Source organism: Mytilus trossulus, chromosome 8 (assembly GCF_036588685.1).
Source record: "Mytilus trossulus isolate FHL-02 chromosome 8, PNRI_Mtr1.1.1.hap1, whole genome shotgun sequence".
Classification (NCBI taxonomy): domain Eukaryota; kingdom Metazoa; phylum Mollusca; class Bivalvia; order Mytilida; family Mytilidae; genus Mytilus; species Mytilus trossulus.
The window spans coordinates 13,563,260-13,574,501 of NC_086380.1; the positions used below are offsets into that span (position 1 = coordinate 13,563,260).

At 30.2% G+C, this 11,242-nt stretch overlaps 2 protein-coding genes across 2 annotated transcripts; both read right to left on the reverse strand.

Annotated features, from left to right (window-relative positions):
- Window positions 1-898: 898 nt before the first annotated feature.
- Window positions 899-3,560, reverse strand: LOC134681667 (uncharacterized). Its single transcript, XM_063541318.1, has 4 exons — window positions 3,296-3,560; window positions 2,887-3,030; window positions 2,332-2,426; window positions 899-1,064 (listed from the first exon to the last, which is right to left on the reverse strand). Exons 1-4 carry the CDS (start codon window positions 3,464-3,466, stop codon window positions 1,007-1,009), a joined length of 468 nt encoding a protein of 155 aa, XP_063397388.1. The 5' UTR covers window positions 3,467-3,560; the 3' UTR covers window positions 899-1,006.
- A 2,081-nt stretch (window positions 3,561-5,641) lies between these two features.
- LOC134727361 (cell adhesion molecule 4-like) lies at window positions 5,642-10,939 on the reverse strand. The gene is made up of 3 exons (XM_063591737.1): window positions 10,933-10,939; window positions 9,225-9,509; window positions 5,642-5,958 (listed from the first exon to the last, which is right to left on the reverse strand). Exons 1-3 carry the CDS (start codon window positions 10,937-10,939, stop codon window positions 5,642-5,644), a joined length of 609 nt encoding a protein of 202 aa, XP_063447807.1.
- Window positions 10,940-11,242: the final 303 nt, after the last annotated feature.

Here is an 11,242-nt window from a genome sequence, read left to right on the forward strand (position 1 = left end):
ATAACATATTTTATGGTAATATTATACCTAATATATATATAATAACCCATTATATTAAACACTACATTATCGCGTTGCACGGAATAATTTCGTTAAATTTCATTTATGTCTGTTTTGTTAACGCATCGATGTCAATATAATTTAATTTAATTCAACTGTCATACAAGTGAGAGGTTTAGCGATATTAAACCAGGTTCAATCCACCATTTTCTATAAAAGAAAATGTCTGTACCAAGTCAGGAATATAACAGTCCATTCAGTTCGTTTGATGCGTTTTATATTCATTTTTTTTTTCCTTGGAGTTCAGTATTTTTGAGATTTTACTTTTTATATGCAAGGAATTGCAAAGAAAAACTATTATTTATCCGTAACAGCCTTTCATTTTTTTTATTATTTGTACATAAAAGGATGTCACAGACTTATGTTAACAAAATAACAACGGCCAGTTTAGAATCCCATCGATTGATGAGGACAATAAAGTGCCGATGCTATCAGTTATAAACGGTCCTTGTTATGGTAATATTTTATAGTTTTTTTTCTCTTTGTTTTACATAAGAAATATTAGACACCACATATTTATTAATGTTAGTGATCAAATCGGTGAACATCAATTCAACAACCAATGTGCCATTTTTTGCTGTTCTGTTTAGCTTAATTATTTTGTTTCCAAACTTAAAATATATCGGGAGTCTCGGGTTAAGTTTATCACAGGAAATGAATTCCATAGAGCAAATCTAAGTTCATTAAAAATTGTGATGGTACCTTATTTATTGATAGTATAGATGCATTCAACAGAATTTACATAATAAAACAGAATTAATAACTTAGAAAATATAATAAGTAACTTGACACACATAAAACAAATAGCAAAATGTCTACAAAAATATAAAACTCTGAATGCTACAATGTAGTTCTTTCCACTTTTACGTTTGAACAGTGATGTCTTTTTAACTTAATTCCTGCTTAAAGCGGCAAATCAAATCATGCAGTCTTATTTTTCAATTTCCTAAAAGGCTGTTTCTTCCTTTTCATACTGCATGGCTAAGCGTCGTTGTTTTCGAAGCCTATGAAATAAATTTGTGTTATTAGTGATTTCTATCTTTTAAGCATATTTATTTGTTCAATTATTTTTGTTTGTTTACAAACCATATACAGCACGATGGAAGACTAATTAAACACGAATATTAGCTTGAGCTCAACGAAATGACAATTCTGTATGTTAAGAGACAGGAGCGATTGGTATAGTGTTGTTCATTCAAGGAAAAGAATTGTTACACGCCTTAGTAATTTTATTTTTAAGCAGAAAACTGTAAATTTAGAAATTATTCATTATTGCAAATTTTCAAGAATGGACAATAATGCGAGTTATATAATCGCGATTTCGAATACAAAACCTACATACAACTATATGTTTCAGTTATCAGAATGCGAGTTCTTATTATAACGGTACAAATCCAGTCGCAATATTCGCAATATAAAAACCTCGCAAGAATTTCTGAATTAACAGTTTTCTGCTTATAAAAACAATTACTAAGGCGTGTAGTTTCTCTTAACAAACATTAAATACAAACACAACAAAATAGTTAAATAATGATAAATTCCCAAACTTTTGCTCGAGAGTTCAAGTAATTTAGAAAATAACATCTAGGCTACGTTTTTTTTTTAATAAGTTCATATGTGTAATTGGCCATATACGTGTCAAAGCATTGCAATTTCGGCAAATATTATTCACCAACAATAATTCTACAGGCGTACCTAATCAGTATTTAAAAAAAAAGTATTGAATTTCCTGTGAATTTTTTTTCACTTAATTAGTAGCAAATAATCTATTATTCGCCTTTGTACTTAATGTGAATAACAATACAAATAATACATTTTTAAAGACAATCAAGTTATACAGGCCACTCTAACATGTGCAACAGTACTGGTATCCATACGTATTCAGGCACATTGAAAACAATGTATATAAACACACCTTGTGTATGTCAAACGTGGAGCAGGATCTGCTTTCCCTTCAGGATCACCTGCGATCACCCCCAGTTTTTGGTGGGGTTCGTGTTGATGAGTCTTTACTTTTTTTATTATGTGCCGTGTGTACTATTATTTGTCTGTTTGTCTTTTTTGTTTTTTAGCCATGGCGTTATCAGCTTATTTTTAATATATGAGTTTGACTGTCCCTTTGGTATCTGTCGCATCTCTCTTAGATACATGCAAAACAATTCTAGACTGTAGCAGGTAACTTCAAACTTTCAACTCTTTAATATTTGATATTACCAAGTAAAAAACAACATTGAATTTTTAAACACCAAACCATTCAGCTGAACAACTTACCATAGTATGTAAACCACTAATACAATAACAATGAATTCCACTACACAAATCACAGTTGTTGTTATTACCCAAGCGTTGAGATTCTCACTATTCTTCTGTTGAAGACAGACAAAACTTAAGTCACAGAATATTTAAGTTATATATCAATATAAATATATCATAGAATATTCATATACAATTTAGTCTAAAGAAAGCATGCAGTTGGAGTACCAATTTAATTTGAATGCTATAATGGTAATCAATCATGGTAATTTTACATATGTCTTGTAATATTTCTCGACATATACTATATACAAAGTACAAACCGAAATAATAATTTATTTCACTGCAAGATACCCTGATCCTGAAAGTTATAACTTTATAATTTTAAGCTGCAAGTTCATTTTCAGTGCTGTAGTTGTACTTAAATAATAACATTGATTGTTAAAAATGACGTTCCGTAGTATGTTGGAATGTTTAATTTTTTTAGAGATATTTGACTTAATATTTTCTTTATGTCATCTGTGGGTTTTTGTCGTAATTCTGAGTGTCTTTCTTATTATGCAATTCGCTTACTGTTGATCCAATTGCACTTGCCGATGAGACGGGATATTCACTTGTTGAAGAAGTTGTAGAAGTTATTTTCACTGTTGAAGAAGTTGTCGTAGATATTTTCACTGTTGAAGAAGTTGTAGTGGGAATTTTCACTGTTGTTGGTTGCTATTGAAGTATGCAAAACTCATAGAATATTGAATATAAATATATATTGTATATATAAACTGATAATTTTTTAACAAAGTGAAGAAAATAATTTAAATATGTATTCATCCATAAATAAAAAATAAAAATAAACTCACACCGATTAAATTCTAAAGATTAAGTAATCAACATATGCAGACATGATTAAGTTCTATAAAGTTGTGTTATGTAATTGCAAGAATAGTTAAAATAAACTAAAGAAAAACAAGCATGGTAAGTTACTTACTTTTGATCCATTGGTATGTGTTGGTTTGTTGCTACTTGAAGACGCTGAAGTATGTATCGCTGTTGGTCTTACTGTAGACGTTACTGTACTGTGTGGTTTTGAACTTAACAGTATAGTGGTCGATTTCCTAGTTGGAGTAAATGTAGAAGAAGTTGTATCAAAAGGTGTCATTGTTGAAGAGCTGTAAGAAGATTTTGTTGATGACACTTGCGCCGAAGTCGTTGCAATTGTGGTTTTAACACTTGATGACACGGTGCTTGACTTTGTTGTTGCGATAGTAGAGGGCATTGTGTCGGACATGAGCGTCGTTAAATCAGACGTTGAGACAATTAAATCACTGGAAAATATGTCGGCGGAGGACGTTGATAATTCAGACGTAGAGAAAATCAGATCCTTTGTTGTTAAACTCTCTGTTGTAGGTAAACTCTCCGTTGTAAGTAAGCTCCGTGTTGTAGGTAGACTTTTACTTTCTGTTGTAGCTTTATGAAAGGTAGAATAAAGTGTAACGAACATTTTGAATATTCACAATTACAAAATAAAGCGATCGTCTTATATTTATCGCTCTCTTAAAACAGTGTTATTTCATCCACAATTTGGCATGCATGTACCGAGTCAGGTATAAAATAGTTGGGGTTTTTTTGCGTTTGATCTGTATGACCTTCTGATTCTTTTTTTTAATCGTTTTGCCAATTGTAACTGTTTTAACTTTCCTTTTAATTTGGTATGTTTTGTAATTTTAAATTTTCTTACTATAACACTTGAACTAAATAAAAACTAACTTTTATTTTGACAGTTTATAAATTTCGACGTCATAATGCAACTTATATTTCAACACCTTCAAGTAAAGTTGGCCGAAGATAGGTTTTGCTATTTTTGAATCGTTCTTTTTGTATAGCTCTCCCATGTTTTCCGTCCTTACATTACTTGACTTTCAAATATTCGGCTTTAAGCGTTCCTAATTTTTTGATAAATCTAACATAAAATGCACAAAAAAAAACAGAAAGAGAGCCAACATACCAAAGGCATATAAATACTAATTCCATGACAAAAAAAACGAAAAAAAGATCAAAAGACAAATATCAGTAAACAAACCAATAAAGAGCAGCTAAAGAATGATCAACACAAACTCAAACAAAACTGAGGATGATCCAGAAGGGTTAACGTACTCTGATTCTGATGTAACATCCGTCTTGCCGCTAATGTAGGTATTTGCCAGATGAAAGACATAATTCGGTGGGTTATATTTTAGAAGAGGGCAGGATTAATGTAGTACAATAAGAATATAGATGGAGTCAGACGTGAAAAATACATTTTATAACGTTGAACCAACTAAGGATGCTGTATGTGATTATGGACGGATGACTTTACTTTATCTCTTGACACTTCTGTTGTGATTGCTTCCTTTAAAGCCGAAAAGATCCATAAAGAAAATCACACTTTGAAGTGCAAGCTGTGGAATACGATATCAATTTGAAAATATTGTCATTATTAATTTTTATATTTAGATATCTCAGTTTCAACTGGGGAAAACGATAAAATTTCTAGCAAAAGGGCCGTTTTGTTTTTGTTCCTTATTATTATTTTTTTCTTTTTGTGAACGGCAAAGTTTTTTTAACAATTGAAAAGTTTGTGCATATCTGATTGTGTTCGCTACGATTTTGTTTGCAGAGGCATTTCAGTCTTCAATGAACAGATTGTGTATTATCGGTAAATTATACTAACTTGAAAGTTTGGCTGTACATATAGGAAACAGTTAAAATATTAAAAACGGGATATAGACTTATAAGAATGGTTGTGAAATTTAACAGCATTTTGAAAAATACCATAGTGATTCAGTAGTAAATTCATCGAATATTTTTTTGATCGGTTATTACAATGATTTCATTTTCATTTAAAAAACAGCCAAATTTACAGAGAATAAACAAATTAATGACAGGTAATGTTTTCCAACCATGTTGTTCTTTTTAGATAAAACGTCCAACAAAAGGTATCGACCTAATGGTTGTTAAATCTTGTGGTTACAGAATCATAATAAGTTATGACAATATGCAGAAACTTGAGTTACAATTCCCTATCTGTGGAACTCTTTTTGTTTCCGTTTGCATTATTTCAGCCTATAAAAAATACTAGCATAAGGCTTACAATGTTTCATATGTTAAGTCATTGTTACGTAGATATTACATGGTCAATATAAACTATGTAAATATGCATAAATTTGGGTTACAATACCCTATCTGTTACTTTTTTAATTTCTATTTTCGTTTGCATTATTTCAGTCTTTGAAATATTCTAGGATCAGGCTAACGATCATTTATATAACATGTACAAGTCATTGCTACATAGATTTTACATACCTTCAATCACTGAAAGATGTAATGGATCGCTCCATCCAGTTTGTTCTGCAGCATTTGTTGCATTACAAGTGTAGTTTCCCTCGTCCGTTATTTGTACGGAATTGATAGTCAACGAATGATCTTGTAGTGTTCTTCCTCCACTTAGTATTTCATTATCTTCAGTATGATTGACATTCAAGTTGAATTCAATGTTATCTTTGGACCATACTACTTTTGTCAGTTTAGATACAGATGAGATATTACATGATAAAGTAACATTATCTCCAATGTTTACAGCTTCCTCTTCCGATGTCAGCACTATGGGTATGTCTGTTATAAGAATGTTAGAATGACTTTGTATCAGGAAAGAATAAAAGAGTAATTGAACAGGTTAAAGTGCAGATCAACATGACATACTGCACTCTTATTTAATTGGTCATTCAATTTTGTTTGATTCATTGCCTTAAACAACACTTTTAAGATAAAACCAGATCATTCTGAATGATAATGTATCAGTATGAAACACCCAGTTATGTTTTAGCTTTCAAATAAAACCTTTGTGCAATCATGCGATTAATTGAGTGTTAGAAAAATCACAACTCGTATGCATACAATATAATATGCTCTTTCATCTAGCATAAATGGCCAGAAAACAATTTTCAAAAAGCATGCAGTTTCTGTTTTTGAGTTTCCGTTCGACCGTTTTCATGGTACTTTATGCTGTACAAATTTGTCTCGAATAAAATTTATCAAGATTTTTTCCCTTATACTAATGTTACACTATTTTAAGGGGGCACTAGCTACGAGATATATAAAATATCTAAAGTTTGATTTTTTTTTTATTCAATCAATCATGAAAGTGCAGCCAGAAAGGTTCAACTTTGTCAAATTACGCTAAGAAACATTGATAATTAGGTTTTCACTTGCAAGTGAATGAGTCGACCTCTTTAAATCCGTATTCATGTGAACTTCAATTTAACCCCTAGCTAGAGATTGACAACGCATGCATTGTACGTGTACTGGTTATATAGAAAAAGAATGTCAACAATGAAAGTGAAACTACGGTAAATCATTTGATAACTAATTCGATGCACATAAAATCATTCTTATACTGTTAAAAGCAAGGAGAAACATCTATTTTTAATCTATAAAATAAAATCAAACAGACCTATAAAAATCCAATTGCACGTGTTGGTTTAATCTATTCATATCTTTTTCATGTTTACATCGCTTATATGGTCATCTGAGGTCAAATCGATAGTTAATCAGATGGCGTCTGGACTAAAATACACACGAAACGACCCTCTATTTTATCTACCCCATGCTCTGTAAACTGTTTATTTTAGACTTTTGATAGTGCGGATAAATGTTTTACATTGTTATAAATCAAATATGAGAATTTGAGTCAAATCGGTGACCATGAATTTGACAGCTAGTGCCCCTTAAACATGTTTGGAACACGTAATTCCTTTGTAAAAATATAGTTCCCCCTTTTAAAGTCAGATACTGATGTTCAAATTACATTCCATCGATAAAGAATACGCAACTTTAGATAAAAGGCATATTTTTGGGAATCAAAAATACTATTAAAAAAAAGCAAACTCTGTTTCATATTAACCTACATCGAATTGTATGTACTGTTATTTTACATTAGTTAACAGTTAAAGCAAACGAAAAATAAGAATACTTCATCCTCATTACGGACATATAAAACTTATTATCACATACCATTTGTTAAAAGAACATACATTAGATAATAAGGCTATATATTGTCGTTTGTTAAAAATTTCTTGTCACTGGAACCCACATTATTTTTCAATATTCTGAATATTATCAAATATATTAAGAGGTAATGCAATGACATTATTCTTTCAAAACAACATTTGCAATAGAAATAATGCTAAACTGAAATGTTCCTTCTAGATGTATTATTTGACCAAGATTACTTGGTCCTCTTAATCATTTTTAGAAAGTAGAGAGCAATAAATTAAAATAAAATCCGGAGAGGTGCAAATACGGTACTGTCAGTATATGACTGTGAAAGAAAAATCTGAGTGTTTGACAAAATACAACATAACTTTTTATAAACAGTTACATTTGTAACAAAGAGAAAATTCACTTATTGATAAATGTTAAATTATGTCAGTACGTATAACGTCCACATTAAGTAAGGCTTTATAGGCATACAAAGTACTAGATACCAAATGAAAATATTAATAAAAAGACCAAAAAAGAAATTATTCAATGCTCATGTTGATTAATTTATCATTATGAAACAAAATTGGGAACCGTATTACAAATAACTCTACATTCAAGAAATATAATTTGTTGCGAGATGTCATCTACAGATCGTAAATATAGATCTATGCAAAACAAAGTAAGCAATTGTAAAATTTAAAGAGTTTTAATTAAGTACCGTAATTTGAATAACTGATTCTTCTATAACCGATGAAAATAACTCTTTATAAATAAATTGCTTTCGAAAAATCATTATCAGGAACATTCAAACCATAGCATTTGGAAGCGAGAAATAATGAAGACGTACTGTTTTGTATCAAGAATGGATATCCAATATTCCTTTTTTTCTGTCTTTTACATTCCATACAGCGGATTTGTTAACAAAAGAGAGAAAGAGAATAACCCAAACGATGCACGAAGGATGGGAATCTTTTTTCATAGAAACAACCTCAAACTAATCATCCAACATTAAGTCCACTTTTCTCACTGTGATTATTTCATCGTTATATAATAATTTTATTCAGAAGCAATACAGCTTATAGAATTTACATATACAAATATGATAGCATCAGTGAATACTTACATACATAATTACAAACAGTTTGTATCAATGGGGGAGAATGACAACAAATATTATAAATAATGAAATATAAGTATAATATTATGAATAACGAATCTTATCAGCTAAATAAAGACATTTACCTAGATTGTTAAGCTCTTTGATGTTATGAACAGACAATAATTGTATAAGTTTGTAACAAAATGGTTTTTTCCAAAAAAATGGTTTTATATAAGTTTTCCTTATATCAGAATAATTCTCACGTACTAAAATATTATGGTATTCATCTTCAACCATGTTTTTATCACACATATTACATAATCTGTTTTCTCTTTCAATATTACAAAATCTGCCAGTTTCAATGTTAAGGCAGTGTGCAGATAATCTATATCTACTAATATATGGCTTAAACACATAGTTTACAGGTCGATCTTTCTTGGTAGCAAGATTTTAAAATACAGTTATCTGTTTTCAATAATTTAAACCAATATCTAAGCATTCTGCAATATCTCTCTATGTACAACAGATATCTACCTAATTCACTACATACCATATAATTAACAGTAGTTGTTTTGACTTTCAATAAATATTTTTTATAATTAAATCTCTAAATTTAAGATGATTACAATTTTCATCATTTCTAGAATTTACATTTTTTTTGGTATATTTAAAACATCAAATATATTCTGTTTCGTATTGCCTATAGGAAATGTAAACTCTATTCGAAAAGAAATCAGAAAAATATTTTCACTTTTTCATTTCCTTTAATGGATGACGAAACAAAGTGCACAGAAATTACCTGGAAGAACTTGCAAAAGTGTGGGTTTACTTTTGTTAGTTCCTACTGGATTTGTCGCCTGGCAAGTATAGTTTCCCTCGTTGCTTTCCTCTACAAAGTATATTTTCAATGGTGGTGAAGATACAGTTCCACCGCTGAATCGATCGTTACCATAAATATCTAATATACTGTTATTTTTGTACCAAGTTATTTTAGTCACCTCAGACGTAGCTGATACATAACACGGTATGGTGATGTTAGTTCCCTCTATTGCTGGTTCTATGTTAGATACATTTACAACAGGATCTATGAATAAAAGAAGTTAAAAGCTGAAACAGACATTTATATACAAAACAAATGCGATTAAAATTTCTGAAAAATATTAACAAAAGTACTTATGTCATAAGGTACATACATGTATGCCTGGTATCTTTATTTAAATGTTACATACCATCAAATCAGTATGATCCTGTTTTATATGTAAACTTAATGTCAAAAAGTATATTTGTTATTAAGTTCCCAATCGATTTTATAAACAAAGATACATCAAAATGTAATACATTCAACCTGAATTTCATTTAGACTTTGATTAATTCACCAGGAATGTGTTTGAAATTCCGTAAAAGAGAATAATGATATATAATTTTCAGTGTATGTAAAGTGCGGATTCTAAAATATCATTTTCACTGTATATGCCAGAAATTTCTGATGTACAATGATAAATAAACAAACGATTTTTTTTGATTTTTTTTTAAGAAAATGAAGAAAATTAGTTAAAATGTATATGTTCAGAAATACATTATACTAATAAAACAAAGTAAGAGATGCGAACTGGGTTTTATCGAGCCTAAAGCCATCCAGCTGTGAAATTTATACCAAAATAGGTGAATATTAAGGACATTTCACGAACAGATCGTTCAAATGCTTTATAACTAACAGGTAAGATGTTGTGGCAGAAAAAATATGCATTTCAACACAACTATTAAAATTGTATAACGTAGAAAAGGTTTTGTCATTCAGTTTCTTCATATTGAACTAAATTCCACTATGATGCTCTCTTTATGCTAGTCATGTTTACTGTCGAATAATTATACTATTCTTTCATTTTCACTGTAGAGCGATTCATTAGTATTGTATATGCGGTTCATTTTCACTATATGATTTTTTTTTTTATCTATTACAGCTTATTTTGGAAGCATGTAGAGCAAGACTTTAGCTAGCTTGCTTCCTTTTTTGTTATAGTACAATCATTATGATCACACCCAATTAAATTAAAATATTATAATTATATAAATACCGCTTAAACTATGCCTATACATATTGTTTAAAGATGTCTATCTTATTTACAAAGCTTGTATAAACAATTATACAAACAAAACAAGCAAGCCAACCAAAGTTTTGCTCCACATGCATTATGAAATCGGATGTTAAGTCTTACCGGGGTATTTTAGCCGACTTGCTCAAACAATAGATAAAGTAAGAGAAGGATTTGATCATAATTAACTTACGGAGAAAAGTTTGGTTTTAAAACACTCTAATAAATTCAAAACAATAACATTTATTAATTTCTTATAACTCGTATAGGGATCTTTATCTTTGTTTTTTATCCATTTCCATGACACTTCACCACGAATTACGTAGATCTTGGTATATATTGAATCGTTGGTTTTCCCTTTTAAAATGTTTTACACTGGGGCACTTTATAACTTGCTGTTCGGTGTGAGCCAACACTCCATGTTGAAGACCATATTTTGACGTATTATGGTCTACTTTTATAAATTGTGACTCGGATGATTGAGAGTTGTCTCATTGTCACATATGAAATCTTCTTATATCTATCTATGGCTCAAACCGAAACGAGACGGGATAAAAAGAGATAACAATACACTACTTTTTTAATATATTTATAATGAGCTTATTATTAGTCACAAAAAAGTAGAATATTGGGTCGCATTGGGGAAAAAGCGTGACGCGGGATTGCCGATTTTTATGTAAGCGTGAAACGTGAAAGTCAAGTGATTGTGTCGTGAAAACGGGGA